General features: G+C 31.1%; 1 protein-coding gene across 3 annotated transcripts in view; it reads left to right on the forward strand.

Moving 5' to 3' along the window:
* The first annotated feature begins 248 nt into the window (after nucleotides 1-248).
* Nucleotides 249-21,987, forward strand: part of LOC130451178 (guanine nucleotide exchange factor DBS-like) — a 67,542-nt gene continuing 45,803 nt past the window's right edge. For 2 of the 3 annotated variants that reach the window (XM_056790009.1, XM_056790011.1), the window contains exons 1-2: nucleotides 252-292; nucleotides 665-1,148. In XM_056790009.1, coding sequence (XP_056645987.1) covers nucleotides 1,079-1,148 — 70 coding nt within the window. In that variant the 5' untranslated portion in view covers nucleotides 252-292; nucleotides 665-1,078. Of the gene's footprint in view, nucleotides 293-664; nucleotides 1,149-21,987 lie in introns of all 3 variants that reach the window. The other variant, XM_056790010.1, reaches the window with a different exon arrangement.

Consider the following 21,987-nt stretch of genomic DNA (forward strand, 5'->3'; position numbering starts at 1 on the left):
ATCATAATTTATAGTTGTATATTGAAGTAGGATTCATGAAACCCTATGTATCGATTTGGTATAAGATGACAACGCACTTCGCCTCATTATTAATAACGAATTCGACAGATTTTTCAGAAAAGATGAAATAGTACTATGTCTGACCACCAGTCAACTGAGTCAGTTGAACCTCAGTTGAGGCTAATTGTTTTAAGACTACAAAAATTATGAGTCCTGGATCCCAATCCAGGAGGTTTTACCTCAAATAAAGTTTATTTTCAAATTACAACTGTTTTGTTGAAAACTATTCAGTGTAAGATGTAATTTTTATCTGAAGTTCATAAAATCGGATAATATTTATAATCTTATCTCTATAAAAGGACATTTTGTAAATTGTTAGGTGCTGAATATTAAAAATATAGTTTTGAAATGTTTTCAAAGTACCAATTGGAAAGCGCTTGCATATTTTGATACCAGATTCAAGAAAAAAAATTTCGAATGTACTTTCTTCAGTTTTGGGTTACCTATGTAGTAATATTATTACCAAATTACCGAGAATAAACATTGAGTATCTAGGTTCCAAATGCATGCTTTATAACGTAAATGTCAGTTAATCGGCTTTACTATTTTTACATTAATGGAAATTGTTTCTATATAAATTATATTATTTTAATTAACATTGTAGTATTGCACTGCGAGCAGCTACCCAGAACAAAACGTAAAACAAACTCAAGGGGGAAATAGGTACGAAGCGAATACAGCAAGCAGCAAACGGCACATCTACCCATTCTGATTCACTAGTAGCGCACGCTCACTGTAGTTTGTGTTACTCTGCTGTCGCGCGTTAAAATACGATGAATCGAACTATTTCACATGTTCTGTGCTGTTAGTGCGGATCTGGTATTACTCGACCCCACGATTAGTGTCCTGTTTTGAAAACAGTTTAAAGTGTTTTGATATAAACCGGTTCGGGGTTACAAATGTATATGTCATATTATGATTTCGCAGTTGACAAACGACGGCTCATCATTCATATAGTGCCCCAGCATGGCTGATATCACTTTGAAAACACAAATCGATTATAATTTCGACGTAGTGCATGGAAAATATGGATGAAAGGACCAGCATTGAAAGGTCCAGAAGCTCTTATTTAGATGCGGAATCACTCGGTAAGTCCTGTTTCGGTTTCCTCATCAGCAGGTGTGCAAATCGTTTTTGTTTTCTTGATGATCAAATAAAAATGAAAAATCTCTTTCTCATACTTAAGCTAGGCACCCCATGTATTATTTATTAAGCGTCATGGGTTTATAACGTTTTATTTCAGCCGGTTCAATGCACCTGCAAATAAATATATTAGAGCGATCTCTATCGACAATTACTTTTCGAATGGTAACAATTTTATAACTGTTTTATGCGGTTCATCAAGCAACCAAGTTATTATTACGTTAAAACTTTCTTAAATATGATATATTCTTCGCAATAATTATTGTTCCGTTTTTAATAAATCAACTGATACCTACACAATCAAATAATTATTATTTAATAAATATATCAGGTGAAAACTTAATTTTGTTGATAATAAATATGAAAACAATGTGATGAATATGTATGTACCTATATGAAACAGGTAATTTTAACCGCAAAAACTTGACCTTGTTGCTTTTAAAAAATAATCGGTTTTCGCTAATGTTGAATAAGTACTGTTATTATTTTTGACTATTAATTAATTATTAAAATAAACAATTCTATGAAAAAACAGCGAATTACAATTAGATATATTTACGTATATTATCCATAGATTTTATAATAACGCTGTTATATTTTTTATTTTTCCTGCGACACTGTTGAAAGAATTCGCTCATAAATGTTATTGTTCTCAATAGTTGATTATATGCGTGTACCCACTGTTGACAAACTAAAAGGGAAACACTATAGACATACCAATTATTTAAAAAATACGAGGTGCGACTAAATAATTTCTTCTAAATAATATAAAGGTGTTTTGTCAAGAAAATCAACTACTTTTTATTTACCCTGCCCACATTTTGCTTTGAAATTAAACTATACGAGGTATGATAAAAAATTCAGGGAATTATTTTATTGAAAACTTTGAGTTAACTTTTTATAAAGTATTACCCTTGTGTAGTAGTTAGGAATGGCTTTTATCCGCTCGGTTGTGGTCTGATCAATAGCACGAAGTCGTATGGTGATAAATCTGCTTATGGAGTACGGAGGGTAGAGAGAAAGAGAATAATCTGTGTGTTTGACTGGACAACTCTAAGCACTTCTCTAAAAGTGAAATTGGCACTTACTCTTCTTATTTGCAAATCATTTGCTAAAATACTTTGTAGGGACCCTTACAAGATTGTAAGTTCTTCATTAAGCTCTCGAATAGTCAATCGCCTGTTTGAACGATCAAGTTTGCAGATGTTCATTTGTTTGGTATTGGCGAAAAACGTGATCGTTAATGGATTTCAACTGACACATTTCCACTTTTAAATCGTAAATGCTAAAATGTTCCTGTAGAATCTATTTTTTTTTTGAAAAATAAATGTCTAACGATGGTTTAGGGAAATAATCAGTAAGCTTCGAGCATGCCTACTATTTCCTTTATTGAATAAAGTGTCTCCAAGTGCTAAAACTATTACAAAGATCGGAACGCGATCTGTAACTAAGACTTATCAAAATATTTATTACAGACATTATTAAATGTTTAGGGTTTTTGGTAACAAATTTTGATGAGAATAGCAAAAGCCCCCAGAAAGTAATCAATCAACTCAATCTCTATGGAACAAAATCTTTCTTATAAATAAGTCGTTAAAGTAATACTGCTTATTTTGTTTCAAAGCCATAAGTCATGTAAAAATTATGTTATATCTAACCATAAGTAATGTACAAGTTCTAAATATATCGATGCTTCCAAGTTTATAGTGTATAGATCTCATTGGCTAGAATAAAGAACTACTGCGTGGTAGGATGTTTGCAACAAGAGAGGACATTACTAAGGCTGTACGCCAACAGGTGAGCCGATTCACAAACACGACAAATGCTAAGGCTGATGGCATTCAACGCCTTCCACATCGTTAGCAATCTATGGTGACAGATGCATGGGACTAAATTAAGTGTCTTTAGGCAAATGTTTGTCGTGTCAACTTAATGTGTATTGTTCTTTCATTCTTTTGGATGGTGAAGGCGATATTGCCCAGTCTTGTAGACTACCGTAATAAATTAGTGAGTTATTACGATATTTCAGAGCTATTCATTGTTTACACATTTATATTGGTCGTTTCGTGTGTTTATGTCATATTTCCGACCAGATAATTTAGCAGCATTTTTTCTGGTTGGTTACTATATTGTTCTTGTGAAACCTGTGAACGTTTGTGGTGGCATTCTCAACCCTATTATGTTTTTCGTTTTAGCAATTTTGCTTCAAAAGATGAAAAGATTCCGTGTATACAGAAATAGGTAAAATCTTATTTATGGAACTCACTCACTAGGAGTGATACCCCTTTCAATTATCTATTCCTCAACTTCCCAACTATTTTGGACATTGGCAGCACAGTCAATTTCTCACCATAATACCATTATTATCATTTTTCTTTTGATAAGAAAATAAAACGTAGACTTTATTAAATTCACCATTTCTCAAATTTAAACAAATGTCACAAAACTACGATAAAAAGTAATCACACGATTATAGATATATTTAAACAGAAGAGGACGATAGGTAAAGTCTCTGGCCGGTTGGTTGAATACAACCCTTAAAATGTTTAGAACAATTTACGTTCAATTTAAAAAAAAAACGATTCAATATCTACCTTCAGTTTTTCCAATCATTTATTTCGCGTTAAATTTCTATAATAGAGGAACAGCCTCAAACGTGAATTGATATGAGTCTGTACAGGAATACTTAGACCAATATTTAACTATGGACTGATTATGTTTACGAATAGATTGGAAAATTTTTCATTTTGTTTGTTTTTTAGTTGACAAAATTGTGTCAAATACTGTATTAGTAAAATAATTGTATCTACATCTTCAAAAACTGCCATGGTTATTTTGTAACGAAACAGTTTGGCCAAGGTTGTTGCTATATATAATAGCTGTTTTAGGTTCTTTAACGTTTGGTAGAAAAATTCCATTCCACCAATACAAACAGAGTTCGTTGTGTATATTGAATTATTCAGGAAATTGCGAACGGTGCACTCATCTTTTTCTTATTAAGATGAAGTCATTCCAAGTTCTTAAAACTAATAATTTATTTAAAATATACAACTATTGTTCGAGAAGCCATCAATACGATAGACAACAATGAGAAGAATGTATTATGTATTGATGCTGTTGTTGCTTGAAGACAATCGAGGTTGATGACATCTTCATGAAGACATTAGAATTGAAAGTTGTGTCGATTGACTTTAATAGTTTATTATTTCCTCATAATCTGAAATAGTTGTTCATTTTATTACTTCACAATTTTTTTTAATTTTCTAAAAACAACAAAAGCCACAATGAACCAAACAAATTTCTATTTTCATTTAGTCTTTAATTCAAAATAAAAATAGTATTTTATAATCTTACCGACTTTACATTATTGTTAATTATTGGAAAAATTTCTTTTCTTTTAAATTATAAGACTTTCTATATTAGGTTTTCAAGTTTTAAAAAGCTCTCGCACAATACGGTTATTCTCCATGAATAAACCTCAAAATTCTTTTCGATGGACAAGTCTACAAGGTAGAAGACGTAATATCTTTTCACATGCTATTTTCTGTATAAAAAATATGTATTAAAACTCTTAATATGTTGCCTTAACACCTGGTGACTCTTATGTAATATCGATCTGGTAAAGAGTTTATCAAATTTAGCTAATCTGTTTGCAACTCTACACATTTAGTTCAGCGAGTTTTTAATATTTTAAAACAATCTAAAAAACAATTTTTCAGAATTGTGTTTCTACCACCGTCCCTCTTTGTCTGAAATCGCTTTCCACCGTCCCAAATTTGGAAACAGAAAATAATCGGAAGTATCCAATAAGGCAATAAATCGTACGTAATGCAATTTGGCTAATTTTTATGCAATTATTGTGGACGAATGGGCTGGCGCATTGTCGGGATCAAACAAATTTCTTTCTTCAACACAATTTTCGCCAGATATTGTTAGTATTGTTAGTATTGTTATTATCGTTTAGTTCAGATATTCAGAAATAAAAAATTCAATCACTAATTAGATTCCATTGTTTTTTTAACCATTAATCAACAACAAATGAATCCTCAGAGTCCAGTACTTATCAAGTCCACAATATAATAAAGTAGAGCGCTTCTTTTATACGATTCTACCACTTTTTTCGATTTTCTAGCCACTTTTTTCCGGTATAAAAGCTGTAACCGTATTTTTCGCGGGGTATAATCGTATGATCGATCAGAAAAACACGTTAAAAAAATATTTTGTGAAATTTTTCAACGAAAAGGGAAGGTAACAATTTTAAAAAATTGCTAAAATATGCCAAGACGTGGAAAATACTCACTATATTTAGCTGCATACAATTGGCAGGTTGAATGGGTAAAAACTTGGAAAAAAAAAGGTCAAAATTTGTTGATAATTAGTTGCCAAGAAATTTGTGGATTAAGGTCCGGTCCCAAGCTAGTTTGACGTAAAACTTGTAGTAACAATAGATAAATAAATATTAGATAATCAAAACTGAAAATAAACTAAAATTGGTAACAAATTTGTTGTTGGCCCTACTAAAAAATGTTTTATTTTCTTAAATCATAATTTCGAGCATATTTTGTTTCTTATCGTAGTCAGGTCCGTTGATTTTTCAAGAGTCAAAAAAATATGTAATCGGAAACCGGCCTCACTGTTTTTCTATAGTAATTAAAAAAATCTAGAAAACGGTTCGGCCTGCAGGCCATCCTTTAAACCTCCTGTTTGATTCAGTTCAAAAGGCTCAGAAATTTTCATTTTCGAGCTCAAAAACAGATCTTTTGATGTGGCATTTAATGCATTTTACTGAGCGACAAAAAATTATCAATCATCTACCAAATGATCCGGACGGCGATGAATTATACAGTTATCTTTTTTCTAATATCTCCCGAATGAATTGACTTTATTTACGATAATCGACCACTATTTATCTACTTATTACATTAAAAATTATTGGAGAAAGAATTACACAATTTACTACAAAACAAGAATAGTCTTTTCGAAATTTTTTGAGTTAAATATTGATCGGTAAAGAAATTTTATCCTAAAAAATATTTCAAATATCGAGAAAATCGGTCACAATACAAATAATTCTGTTTAGTTAGGTTAACAAAATTAATAGCTTTGTTACGGAAAAATTGCGAGTCGACTGGCTTGACTGGTTCATATTTTTCAAAAAATTCAAATATAAAAAGAACTTTTAAGTGAGATCTATTAAACATCAAACTAGCGTTATTGTCGATTTTTAGAATCGGATTGAGGAGGGAAATCGATTTTTCGGAATTAATTAGTAGAAATTTTCCCATTTTGCGTTGCCAGTTTTATGAAACTATTATATTCCACTAGTGTCAAACCCTAGTTAGAAATGTTTTAGAAAAATGTTTTGCTGTAATTGCTGTATGTTCAAATACGCGTATTTTGTGGAGAACCTAGTTCAAAGATCATAAAAATTGCTGTTGCAATTTGACGTAATTACATAACAAATATCCAATTTGTATACTCAGGTCCATCATACCTCTCTATTGTATTTTTAAAATCTAATTTTTCATGTAAAACAATTTAGTTTATCATTTCATATTAATAACCCACAATAATTAACAAGGTACAAGGTTGTTGTTGTAATTGATTCAATGAAAATATGCAATGTGTATTACGCAAACTATTAAATTAAAATACTATCCTCACTTTACTCATTTTAACAATTACAGTAGTTTACTTTTCTCGTAACTTGTAACCGTATGGCGTTGTTTATTATTCCTGTTTAAAAATAAAAAATCTCACATATGTTGGAATAGATTTACGAACATTAAATCTTTCATTTGCTTTAAATGGTTAAAATCCAGGCTATTATGTAAACCGTTTATTGTTCAATTTAGATTATTTATCCCATTAATTAACCTCGTCGATTTACGACAGCAATTTTGGTTTATATAATTTTACAAAAATACCAAAATTTCACGTGTCAATGATTTTTGTCACTCACTCGTTTGAATTATCAATAATTTGGTCATCATTAGAAATACAAACACTTTAGATCAATAAATATGTTTTTTTCGTCCGAAGATGTCGGTAGATATAAATTGCTTGATCTTATTACATTCTTTCCTTAATTCATTAGTGACCAACCAACCGCAACTAGAGTTGAATGACAATTGAAAGATTTTTAGGAATATAAGGTTCAAGTTTTAGCTATTAGAAATACTTTTAATGCTAAGAGGGGTCTCTTATGTAAAGAATGATCAGGTGTTTTAGTTGACAAAACTATGTGACTTATATTGAAAGCGGGTTGTTTTGGGTAACTCCTTTTACTGCCAGCGGTTTGCTTGACTTCAGTGAGAAAAGAGGTAAGTTACTTTCTTTCTAACATAGCTATTATTTTCATCTTTTATCTTTTATTTTACTATGATGTAAAAATGGAATTGAAAATCCGAAAACTTTTTTCGGAAAATTATAAACGGTTTATTTATAGTAACCTTTATTTGATTTTATTGTACAAAAAATAAATTTTTTCACTTTTCACTGAAAACCTTGTGAATAAACTTACCGAAAAATGTCTTCGGTGGACAGGGATATTACGTGAAATTGAAGTAAAATCCTACCTCGGCAAGATAAGCATTCATTTTATCGAGTGTAGGGTAAGGGGTAAGTGTCACATGATTCTCAATGCAAAAATGTTCCGACAGAATGACAATAATGTTATAGTTTTGACAAATTGTGTTCATGGAACAACAGAATCCGCGAGTCGGTATTCCTTTTATTTTTAAAAAAAAATAGTATTTCAAATGTCTATAGCAATTTGCGATTTCTGAGTATATTCTCATATGAGAGGCATCGATTTGTTCTACCAATTCATATTCACATATAGAATTGGAATAAGGTCCAAAAAATGGTGGTCGCCTTATATTTCCTGGGTCATATATGCTTGCACGATCCAATGGTGGCTATTGCATAGGCGGTAAGGTTCAAACGTAGATCTTTTGCAATTCCAGAAGGAATGTGCTCTGTATATTCTGCAGCATTATGGAACATCTCGGAATGTTTTTTTGGTACCATCAATCGTTAAATATAAATTGTTGACGTTTAGAGAAAACTAAATTAATAAACAACTTAGTTTGTAATTTAAACTATAGATTAATAATTTCGTAATAATATTGTTGATTGATGAAAATCATTTTGGAACTATTTGGCGTCATTTTCCTAATTAAAATTATGATTACGCTAAATTTGTTGAACTTGGTAGAAGTGACTCAAGTGATCAGTGATTCAAAATTTAAATTTTTAATTTGAAGTAATATAAACTGAAAAACATTTCCAAAAAAATAAAAAAAAGTTTTGGGCATATTTGTCTTGAAATTAAACATTGATGTTGTGATTATATCAGGTTTCATTTTTGAACGAATTTTTTATATTAAACTACGATTAAGTGTATCTACAATATCTACAGTGTATTTACCAATTCGAATGTTCCACAATAGCTCCAGGAATTTTTTATCTGCGAAACGTTACTTTTTTTGGTCATTTGGCCACTGATTCACTTCAGCAGCCTCAAGAAATGAATAACTTTTCCTACTAGAAGAAATAAGCTACTGATTTTCATATTGATTCTCGGTAAGAAACTCATGATCGACAAATCAAATAAAACTATAATTAAACATTTGTTCCCACTGATTAGCAATTTAATTCGCAATTATTCTACGAACGCTAAAATGTTCTATAAATTGTTCATCACTCTATTTCTGAACTCTTTCCTGTATGTAATTTTCATTTTCAGGCCTTTTCTGTCCTCAAAATCTTGTAGTAACAATTCACTTGCATCATTGCGTAATTCCCTTCAGTTTCACTTGACCATCTCACATTCACATCTCCACTATCGACAGTAATCCATCTTATCTTACAACCTGATAAAGAACGATATAAGATCGAAAAATCGAAAAAAATTTATGAAAACATTTTTGCTTGTCTATAACTAATGAACATGTTCAATTTGTTATTGGAACGTAAAACTTTAAGTTCCTTACTTGAACCTTAATTTTCAAACAATCTACTGGAACAAACCTTTTGTTTCCTTGTTGATTTGTTTGTGAGTGAATCCACAATCTCGCGACTCAATTTGGATTGGAATATTGATGTACTTAATTTCAAGCTTAAAACGCTCACGTGGAAGAGACAAGTGTTTGTTCCTTATATTCTATTTTGATTATTTTAGCCGCAATAGTAAATTGTAAAATAATTATTATACGAATACAACTTTTGAGGCTTGATATTAGCCTTTTACTTTTTACATTTAATATGTACCATATGGTTAGAATTAATTCTATTTATATACCCCACTTTCCACTAATTTGATTAATTTTTTTTTACTGTGAAAAATAATTTTTCACAATGAAAATACATACAATGTATTCTTGGAACAGCGATCTACATAGAAATATTCAAGCTGAGACTATTCCAGATGAAATTAGGAAAAGCCGCCAGAATACACAAAGACAGACTCCACAAACATAATTTCGAAGTACTCCAGCTTCTATACAACCAACACCAGACGCTCAGGCAAAAGAATGAAAATCTTCGAGTTTCTAAAGGTGGGAAGTGTAAAACAGAAACAATTGTGTGTTTGTAATGTGCGAAGCACTGTTGTGTCCCTATATATAATACTCTATATATAGATACCTTTCTTTTCTACTAGATTTGATTAATTTTTAGACACCGAAAAATGAAATTTTTCACAATAAACAATCATAAACAATGAAGCTTTCTCATGTCTGATTATGCAAAATGCTATTTTTGCTATCTGTTCAAATATTCTTCATATCTATTTAGTTTCTATTAACTAACAGTCCAAAACATTTTTTATATTTGCTAGATGCTTCGGCAGTCTTCAATAACGAAGCAGACTGATAATTTTTGTATAGAACTCGCATACTTATTACCTGATATTTTAATTTGTATAGGAAATTAATTCCGTGAACAGTAATTCTGTTTGTACTACGATCATTATTATTCTGTTTAGTAAGACTAGAAAAGACATAACATAACATATTGAAAAAATATATTTAAAAAATTCTTTTTTAGCATGGTGTTATTTACAAGAACATTAAAATCTTATGTTCATACCAAATTGTTGTAATATAGGATATATAATTACCTTGTATAATTATGTAATATATAATAGGTCCAGAATTTTTTACATCAGTTTCTGTAGCTAATCGTACGTCCTCTGTTTTCAAAGAGAATCGTGAAGATAATACAATTTGAGAGCAAGGTTGAATTATTAGGAATAAATATTTTGGAAACAAATAAAAAATATGAGGCAACAAACTAAAATACCATTCAGATAAAACTTCAAAAATATATTTCTATAGAAAACACGTTATTCATTAATATACACAGAATTAGACATAAAATCAAGAATATTAAATATTTTTGTTGAAATTTCTCAGATTATTATTTAGAAAATTATTTTAAAACATTTACGCCTTTTATTCATTTCTTAAGATATCTCGGACAAAAAAGATATCCACATGGGGTTTTCACTATTTTGATATTAATTTAGTTTAGTTACTTTTAAAATAACTACTTAAACTTTTATACTTCTATTTAAATTTGTCACAGAATCTAAAATATATGAATCAACGCCCTCTAGCACTCTTGTTCCTAATTAAATTGCTTACAATTTATATATTTTCTATTGCTGAACATAAGTTCTTTTTTTATATTTTTTTTAAATGCACAAATTGTACAAGAGGTCCACCTTCAAATCGTAAATAACTCTCGTAATGAATAATAGAAAAAATGTTTTTAGAAAGAATATAAGGGGTTTAACAATCGAAATTATCTTATATCTTAAAATAACTAAATACAATACCTGACAAGTTGACACAGCTGTTTATTTGATTATAATCTTCGTGTACCTACTTCTATTTCAATGTCAAGATTCTTAGAAAGCTATTTGTACCTACATACTTCAATTTAGATATTGTGACTGGCCTATATTTGAGGTATTCAGTCGTTATCTCTTTCAACGTGAGCCTTCGAGAGAGAAACCGGAATATTGGAGAAAATAATGAATTTATTCGTATCTGCTTCGTTTGGTTTCTATTCCCGGCGGTGCTTATTGTTTCAATCCGCTCATGGATATAAACTGCAATTGTTTTTGAGCTTATGGGATTTATCGACTTAATCTTCTTTTAAAGACCGTGAATATGCAGTTGAAATAGTTGTCACGTCTCATTTAACTTCCTTGTTTTAATACGAGGACACTTTGACGGGAGAGTGACTTTCAATCTCAAACTCTGAAAAAACTCTTCTTTCAACTCTACAATCAGTTTAATTATTTTTCAATTTTTTGCAACCGTACGACAAATTTTCTTTCAGAAGTTCTGCAAAATATGCAGTTTGTCACATCTTCATTTGTCTGAAATCGCTTTTCTTTTCAAGACAAAGAAATCGGAGGAAGCCAAATGAGGTAAATATGGCAGATCAGACGATAAATGGTAATGCAGTGTCACTAATTTTTCAATTTTTCTACAACAATAGCGGACAAATAAGCAGGAGCATTGTCGTGTTAAAAACAAACTCTTTTCTACAATAAAAGCAATCGGCATCACAGCGTGTCAGCAAATCTATTGTTTCGGTTGTATTCTTGTTTCTACGGCATAATGGTGTAATCAAGTTTCTGAAAGAGTAGGATGCATAATCAACTCTAAATAACGAACATCCCAAGTGCCACATGAAGAAAAGGGGACATAATAGATCCTTTGGATCGCAGAGTATATGACACCGTAAACTATAGATACAAACACACTCCATAAAAATATTCACAGTAATTACAAAATCAACTATGGAGGTGGACACTCTGTACAAATTATGATGGTATGGGAAATATCGCGACTGGTACGAGGATTTTTCAAAAAACAAATGAAAATAACTAAATTTATTCCAAATTACACTAATTTTGTATACAGGAATATACAGAAAGGCGTTGGTATGATTCAAAAGCAATAATACTGAATCTAATCCCGGGTCGTCAAACTGCGTCCCGCGATATTTCTGCACTTTTAGTAGATAATGGGTTCAGTTCCCAATAAAAACACGCTAAAGCTAAAGATAAGTCATCTGTCACTTTCATTTATTCCAGAAGAATATGGACATGAAGTGATTGGTGAAATTTTAATTGTCAAATATTCAATCAATTCACCTTATAATATCAAAATCTGATGAATTGAGGCTAATATCGGAATATGATTTTACACATGAAGGTACCTAACTAAATAGAATTACGCGGTTAGATATAAACTTCCCCCTGCAACTCGTTAGCCTGCTCTAGTGAGCCGATGCTCTAGCGCCTGTCCCCGCGCCTCGTCACTACTTGAAAGAAGATTTGTTAGAAATTCGAAAAAGATTTAATGATGCGAGGAATATTAAGAACTGTTTCACTCTCGTAGAAAACCCTTGGCATTTCGAAGACAATGATATGATTATATTTAGTCAGTTTAGTCAGTTTCTAAAACTCAATTGATAAATGAACTTATTGAACTAAAGTACGACACAGACCTCAAAGCTCATTTCATTGAATACCGTTAAAAGCAAGACCACATTGAATTTTGGAGAAACGTACCTAATAAAGTTTAGCAGACTCCGCGCAATTTATTTTGACAATATTTTCTTCGACATATTTGTGTGAAGCTTCATTTTCCAAAATGAACTTCTTGAGAATTGTAAGTAGCCCCAAGGACGCCAACATAGAAGAAATAAAAGAAAGTACAACATCATAATAGGTATTACACTCAAATTACATGATACTTGTGAAAAAAATCTAATATATATATATATATATATATATATATATCTAATATAATGTCTATTTCTCATTATATTAATTATAAATGATTTATATATGGGACAATCGCCTTTTGACACTCCATATTCAACTAAATAGTACAAAAAAGTAATACCTCAAATTGTCCTTGACTAGAAAAGTTTCCACTGATCTAATTTCTTAAAGAGAAATTTGTCTGCGAAGAATATAACCACCACTAAATAAAATACGTTTATTTATTCAAGTCATTGCAATGGACAAACTGGAACTACTATCCTTAAACTAAAGCGACAATCGATCTATGTTCATGGTACAACTATTTTCATATTAAATTTTTCCATCAAAAAACCTTCTTACCCCATCTTCACATTTATTCCTTGACTACTAAACTTTAGAGTGGGCTGTAAGGAATTGGCCCCAATATACTTCCCGGTCACAATTACCACAGCTAATTTCATATATACCACTCTTTGCTCTGGTATTTTTCAATCCTGTTCATAAAAAAGGATTGGAAGGAATATTTAACAAAGTGGGTTTTAAATATGCTCATAAATCCGACAATACTTTAAAACAATTGTTGGGCAATCCTAAGGATAAATACCAAATTAGGAAACGGGTAGTATATATAAAATTAGCTGTGGTAATTGTGACGGGTAGTATAATGGACAGACTAAGAGATCCGTTATTGTCCGATTTAAAGAGCACATTGCTAGTCAAAATCATGACATAAATATTAATAATGTGAAATTATTAAAAAATGCATCCAATAATAAATTGTTCCATGCATTTGAAAGCATTGAAATCGCTTAATTTAAAAGTAGCTTAAATAGAGGCAAAGGAAAAATTCTTTACAGCCCACTCTATAATTCAATAATCAAGGAATAAATGTGAAGATTTCCGCCAAAGAGATTTTGCCGCTAGAATTCATTTTCATGGGAGAAGGTTTATTGGTGGGAAAATTTTCTATATAAATGATAAGTCAAGTCATTAGGTTTAGTGTTGCAGGATTTCTGCGGTTTCCCTGGTTTTTGCGTAAACTGATAATGGTGTATATGCTTGTATTGACAAGGATATATGCGAGCAGCTCGGAGGGAAAATTACATAAATCTCCCGAATATATAATACAGACCTAAGAATAATAAATATAATAGAATTCTCATATTTGATATATTAAGTACTAATTTCAATAAATTTGATTTGGTAAATAATAAGATAAACAATGATTTAATCTAAACCAAATCAATTTAATCATTAAAAGAAGAAGAAAGTTAATTAAAATTGTTATATATAATTATGCTTTGATCTTATTACGCAATCACTTCGATTATACAGAGTATGTCTCGTAAGTAATGTCGGTTTTCATATATGAAAATTCCTACGACTAAATCCAAATATGTCGTAACTTGTCTCCAATTATAAGAATATTACAATTGTTCGATTTCTCCCAATCATTCTTCCTTTGTTTATTGACGACGCAAGTGCGATAAATATGAAATTTGCGTATTGTTGTGATATTATTTGAAATCTTTCGCTAGAAGATCGTTCGCGTCCATCCGCATGAAATATTGGGGTTAAAAGGGAAGCAGCGAAAAATCAACCTAATACCAGCATTCTCCGATTATCAGACTCCTTTGTGAGATCTATAAAAGTTGTCGAATAGTGCCACACGAATTAATCAAGATCCAAGTGAATCGTCGAGGAGAGGTGTGTAAACAGCTCCTTGTTTTGTGGTAAAACAAACGACAATTACCAGAACCAGTCGATTTGAGCCGCAAGTTTTGTTGTGAATCTGGTGTAATTATGAAGGTGTGTAGTATACTACACGAAATCATTCCAGACGTTCGAGATGTCAATGCCGAGGTATATAGTGGACACCTGATACGATTGTGTAAGGTTTTATTGGAGAAATATTAAGGTTTATTTAATCGAAAACGGGTTCTCTTTTACAAAGATAATACTAAACCACATACTGCGAAAGTTACGTGGAATAAGATCGAAGAAACTGATATTGAACTCCTACCATATTCACCATTTAGTCCGTCAGATTACTATTTATTTAGATTCATACCGAAACTCTTGAATTGTTAGAAATTTTAATCCAATGGACATTTTGAAAATACAGTTTGACAATTTTTTTGTAACCAAGCCTAAAGAATAGTTTTACCAATTTCTCAAAGACCTTGAGCTATACTTCGAATATATATAAAGTAAATATTGGTTAGGTCGACATTGTTTATGAGACATCCTTTATAAAATATTGATAAATTCCTGAGAAATAAAATCAAAATATTAATAGTATTTTCACGGCACTTTGCTTTTCGATAAGTTCGTAGAGTGAATATATTGTTTGTATTTAATCCCCTGTATGTACGGACAATTTTTTTCATATTTATTATGCAAAATTGTAGATGTAATGCAAATCTTATATGTTTCGACAACAACATCAAGCTTTGATGAATATAATTTAAGTAGATATACATCTGAATGTAGATAAGGCAATATCCGGTGGCATATTAAAAAACATCAGGAAATGACGATATCACCATGATAATATCACAACAAGGCTGAGAATAAGTTCCACTAATTACATTTCCAAAATATTTATCCATCTCTTCAACCATACTCCAACCACAGTTAGCACGGTGTTTGTTACGTGGTTGGTCGAACTATATCCGATATAAGTACGTTCCTCTTCATTATAATAATTTTATTAATTTCAATCAAATGAATTCATTAAAACAATTCTTGCCTGGCATGTCCTCGATAATTAGATGATGTACTTCTTTCACATTTTCCAGTGTGGAAAACTATTTCCTATTCTTTTTCAAACACGAGTAAATATTTTACAACAGATTTCCAAAACTTAAAACAATTTACTAACCTGTATTTAGCCATAGGGATTTCACAACAGTAGCAGCAATAAAGGAAACTTAGAGAGTCCTCTGTATTTAGTAATCCTACAAATGCCTGTTATCAGTAGTAATAACCCAAGGACATAGATAATTGTTCGTAAAAATTTCGAAAGCTTGTTGCTTGTAAGCAAGTAGGGTTTTATTGAGTTAATATTATTGCGATCCGTATTTAGTATTCAAGTAAATCGGTTCGGCAACCGATTTTGCCCAATTTTGAATCGTATTTCTTTCAATAGGTATATTATTATTACAGTAATAATTTTCGGACTTTTGCTTTCTGCGAAAATTTGCTTTCAGTAATGAACCACCTTGACAAGTCTTGCTGAATACAGGGTCATATTCAATTTGTTACAGAACCATTGTTGTTTGATTCGATACAAAAAAAGGCAGTCAAGCAAGCACTAGGCTATGTGATAGAATTTCCGATGCAGCCCTTCAAGGGTATTTTCATTCCAAAAATGTATCATTTTCGTTATTTCTACGGAACTTAATGCTGTCGAACTTTGTATCTTTTTATCTGATTGCAGTTTTCAACGTATAGAATCGCAGGCATTTCGCACTTGTTGAAATAACAGCTTACTTGTTAGGTTCCACATGGTTCCACCGTCGTTTCTTCAAACTCTGTACCATCTTTTTTTCTCATATTCACAGCCCAATCTTTTAAAATCAACACCAATTCTTCCGTCATCCGATTTTCATCTAATGTATACTTTGGTTCCACATGGTTCCACCGTCGTTTCTTCAAACTCTGTACCATCTTTTTTTCTCATATTCACAGCCCAATCTTTTAAAATCAACGCCAATTCTTCCGTCATCCGATTTTCATCTAATGTATACTTTCTGTCATTACAAAAATTCATAAATGCTTCCCATACAAATTTTTTACTGTAGACGGTATTTTTTGAACGTTTATATAACGTTTATATTTTGAATATTGAATATTTGAAACGTCAAAATCGAAATAAATCAATATGTTTCCATGGGAACGTGATGAAGTGAAAACATCTCATGGGATCTATTATCAGTATAATGTTGTACTGAGTGGTTGTCTTGGATTTCTACTGGAGCAAAATATTTTCGAGAAAACTGTAAATAACAGAAGCAAATATCTGTCAGATACAAGGGCGAGTAATGAACGGTTAAGTTTCCTATTAAACATCAATTATGGTTGAAATTACTTCAAGTTCAGAAAAATAGTTGAAAAAACAGTGACAGTTGAAACAATTTATTACACGAAAAGTTGAGAGCGTTAAACGCTTTTCAGAAAACGTTCCATTTGTTTATTTTGTTCAGTTATCTAAAAAGTTTAAATCGAAAAACTTATGGACGCATTATTTAATTTGAAAATTCATCCTACCCATTAAACATCAGGACCGTCTCTACAAGGTATAAGTATAGATGAGGCCCCCTAGTAATTGTAGAATTTTGAATATCAAAAGCTAAAGCATTAGATGCGTAACTTTATTTATATTATTAGATTACAAGGATGGACCCAGAAGGAACAAGGCCTAACAAGGAAAACACAAAAAAATATTTATTTTTCAACGTAATCTCCTTTTACCTCAATACACTTTTCCCAGCGATGTTCAATAAGTTCGATACCCTTTTTATAATATGAATTGTCAAGTTCTTCAAAACAGCCATTAACTCTTCATTGTTGGAAAATCTTTGATCACCGAGATATTTTTTCAAGTCTGGGAATAGAAAATAATCCTAAGGAGCTAAATCTGGCGAATAGGGTGTATGAAGTAGAAATTCAAACCTTAATATATTAATTTTGGCCATTGCATAACAGATGTGTGAGCCGGTGTATTGTCTTGTTGAAACAACACCTTCTTCTTAACCGAATGCAGCCGTTTTTGCTTGATTTCTTCGCTGAAACGTTGCAATAAGTTCGCATAATACTCGCCTTCAATAGTTTTTTGTTTTTTCAGATAGTCAATGAAAATTATCCCACGCTCATCCCAAAAAACCGACGCCACGACCTTGTCTGCAGATGGAACCGTCTTTTGCCTTCTTTGGAGCCGGTCCTCCCTTTTCAGTCTATTGTTTTGATTGTTCTTTTGTTTCGGGTGTGAAGTGATGGACCCAACTTTCATCCATGATTATGAAATGAAAGAAAAATTTGAATTTTTGAAATACCTACTATGTCTGCTATCTCGCGCACTTCCAGTCGACGATCCTCCAGTACCGCTTTGGGAATTTTCTTTAATATTTCTAGAGTCATCTCCTCATTTGGTCGACTACAGCGATGCTGGTATTCGCAGGTCGTACGGCTTCGTTTAAACTCTGCTACCCAATATTTTACTGTTGATAACGAAGGAGCAGTGTCACCCAGAATAGAATCTAGTTGAGCTTTTATAATGGTTGGGTTAAGGCCTTTCAAATAAAAGTATTGTATAACCTTACGATGCCCAATTTTTTTCATTTTTACAAATTGACTGAAAACGTTCACTAATGATGGCTGCCAAACAAATACTAAACAACGTAGCGTCTTCAAACTTGAAACATATGCTGTATAGATTGTGTACATGAGCAATAATTGCTCAGAGGTGCTTCCGAAACCATTCTATAAGACCTAATTTTTCTCATTTCGAAGATATCCAAAGTATTTGTGTTGTTCATACTTAAAAGCGATGCACACCGGGGCGAAACACCAAATTATTGGACATTATAGTTTTACGGCCACACTATTGACCGTACGAAAAAAAGTTAAACGTAAACCCTCATTATTTGTTAACGAGGAATCGATTTTTGTACTCAAATTTTAATTTTGATGTTCAGGGTGGCCCAGAAGACAGTTTTTTTTTAATTGGAGCCTTATTATTTGACGCCATGAATTGATTTTACGCTCTTTTTTAAATAGGAGCAATCGTATAGAAGATTTTCGGGATTTTTCGGCAAACCAAACCCCCTATTCCATATGAGACGAGTAGGTACATACAGAACTCCTTTTACTTATACGAATATTTTCGAGTCCAAAATCGAGAAACCCTTGTTTATATTCGCGGTCATAATCTTTGCAACCTATATGGTTTGTTTCGGTTCAAATTATACTCTGTGTTTAAACCATACAGTTATATGGACTGCTACTTTGGCTGAGAAAGTGATAAAACATGCAAAAGGACTAAAGTCAAAACTACCGTGCATAATTCCAAAAAAAAGCTTTATTATGATTTTGTTTCGTTAACGGTTTTCGATTCTTTCACAAGAATTAAAACCAGTTTCAATTGTCTCAGAAGAATAAGAAATTATTTCTTTTTCCAATAAGAACGATTATTAATTCCTATGAAAAGAATCAGAAAATAATATTTCTATTCTCTTTTCATAATTTAAATGTAAAAAGAATAGGAATGCATGATTTGAAGTAGATATTTGAAATTGCCTATCAAAAAAATGTACTGAAAATCCAAGGGATCGCCGAGTTTATTATGATTTATCGATATTTAGATTGGAGGCCAGTTGGTTAAAGTATTTACATTGGAATTTCTATTTTTTCCAAGTATAACATCATCAGCAACAACAAATTAATTTGCTACGCCGCCGGTGTAAGGAATTGAAAAAATCTTGATAAAAGTGAGTTTCTCTAAATCGCATAATGATAAATAGCGATATGACCTTTTTAGAAACGATATCTATAGTTTATTATTAGGTGAATTTTCACTTTCCTTCACTTTCACATAAAATAAAAAGCGGATGTCTTCGATCTTCGTATAATCACCTGAAGATGTTATGTCTATTGTATGCGACAAATATTTAATTATATTTATTACTGCTATAAAAAGTTGCCAGACTCAATGAAATTTTTTCAATATTTAACGTAAATGTGTGTAAGTGAAAATTATTTGGAAAATTTGTAAAAATGTACTTAACTGAAGAGAAAAGTCTAATATAACAAAAAAAATGAAAAAATAGAGATGGTATAGTTGTTCTTTTTTTAGAGAAAGAAAGAATGCTTTATTGTCAAGAAATTGTTTATAATTTTTAGACAAAATACACGAATAAATGAAATAAAATCTAAATATAAAGTATACACACGAAAAATACGATAAGTAATAAAATATGAATAAATCAGATAATAAAATTGAATATAGGTAATTTTAAAAGATGTGAAAATTTCTATTAAAAATCAATATAAATATTAAACCATTATAGAATGTTCGGAATTGAATATTAGTGTAAGAAAACGGCTGTTTCGGAATCGGAAGACTGTCGTTATATCTATAAATTGTCTATATTGTTTATATAATCTAAATATCCCTGAAATTCTTCTCTACGCTTAAATTTACATTATCAATTGACTCACTTTTTCATTTCCTCCGGTCTTTTGTTTAAAATTTTTCTTCAAAAGTAAACAATATCGATATAATTTTGAAAGTTTTTCAAAAACCATATGGATAGCTTCTAAACTTGATTAAATAAACAGATTATGAAATATTCCGGCTAAGAAGAAATTTTCATTTTGCGCTCAAAATAATATATGGATATTTGGTTAACAACCTATCCATTCAAGAGCATTAAAACAATAAATATTGTGAAAAATTCGCCGTATTGAAAATATTGCAATAAAATATCGATAAAATATACACAGAAGTGATGACTTTTGATTTGAAATTCCATTATAGCTCTTTTAATACGAGTACTATGGAAATTTGTTTATCATTGCTCGTAAAACAGAATTTTGATTACTCGTATTGATGACATGAAACGAATACTTGTTGAAGCGGCTCTTGGTCGTAATACAAAAAAATGACAACCGACATTTTTTATAATTCTCACAATGATACTTCTCAAAATAGTCATAAATATCATCATCATCATCATCAATTTCATACCTTCGATACGTTAACTCTGCACACTTTTTTACACTCCCCAACAAAACTATCGCATAATTTATACTCTATATTTATTTTATTGGTTCATTTATCTGCTATTTCTGCCCGGAATAATAATTTCTCTAATTTCGATAAACTCCAAAAAATTATGAAATTTTGTAACTGGATAAAACTTTCAAATAAACCATAACTTTGGCTAAAATAATATGTGCATGTGCTGCAGCTATTTCATTAATTGGAAAATGCTTTTTACAAATATAAGCAGCAAAAAGATTCCATGTAGCAAAATAATCGATTTCCAGAGCATTAAGAAGGTTCTAAGGTGCGGGAAAAAAACCAACCCATGGCCGTGAATGTGTAATCAATGTCAACTGTGAATAAAACAAAATTTTGTTAAGACTTCGCCATGGCAAAATTTTGTATGGTTCAATCAAGAAGGAATACGGTAATTAAACTACTGGGAGAGTTTGATATAAGGTTGAAAATGACCGTAACTGGACCTATGCTAACCTCAGCATATCGAAAATCTTCGCTACAGTTTGCTAGAGAGCATTTGAATTCGGAGGTCCACCAGTGGTGGGGAATCGCTAATTATTCTCCATGCAGTCCTGTCTTTGGTATTTTCTTTCAATCATTCAAATCAAATTCTATTTAGGTCTTCCTCTACTTCTTCTGTAGCAGTGACAAGGTTACTATGTTTTCACTTGATCATTACAAAGGCTCTAGCTATTTTATTCTTTGTGTTTCTATGCTTCTAACTATATCTTTCCTCGTTAGGTTCCTTCCTTGAGCCTAATATTGTTATTTGTCTCTTTTTTCTGCTATTTTTAATCCCTATCTTCTTTTCTTCACCATCACTGTTTCTACACCATAAATTAATAAATATTTTGCTGTTAATCATTATTCCTGGATATTTGTACTTTTTATTCTTTCATCATATCATTTAAATGAAAAAAATACAGTGAAATTATACGCTTTTACTTAAAACAATCGTAATCCGAATTAAAATATTTATTATGAAATTGGAGAAACAATTTTATTGACTTAATTCGTAAACGTACTGACGACATTGGGCTAATAAATTTTAATAAAAATCACGTTGAAATTTGCTAAGAAACGTGTTATTTTCAATAACCTGACAGATGAAAATAAATTTGAATTTTATCTAAAAAAAATTGTTGAAAGTACTAAACACATGCACTTATTTACATCATAGTTTGAGTAACAGTGTCATAAAATT

Source organism: Diorhabda sublineata, chromosome X (assembly GCF_026230105.1).
Source record: "Diorhabda sublineata isolate icDioSubl1.1 chromosome X, icDioSubl1.1, whole genome shotgun sequence".
NCBI classification, from domain to species: Eukaryota; Metazoa; Arthropoda; class Insecta; order Coleoptera; family Chrysomelidae; genus Diorhabda; species Diorhabda sublineata.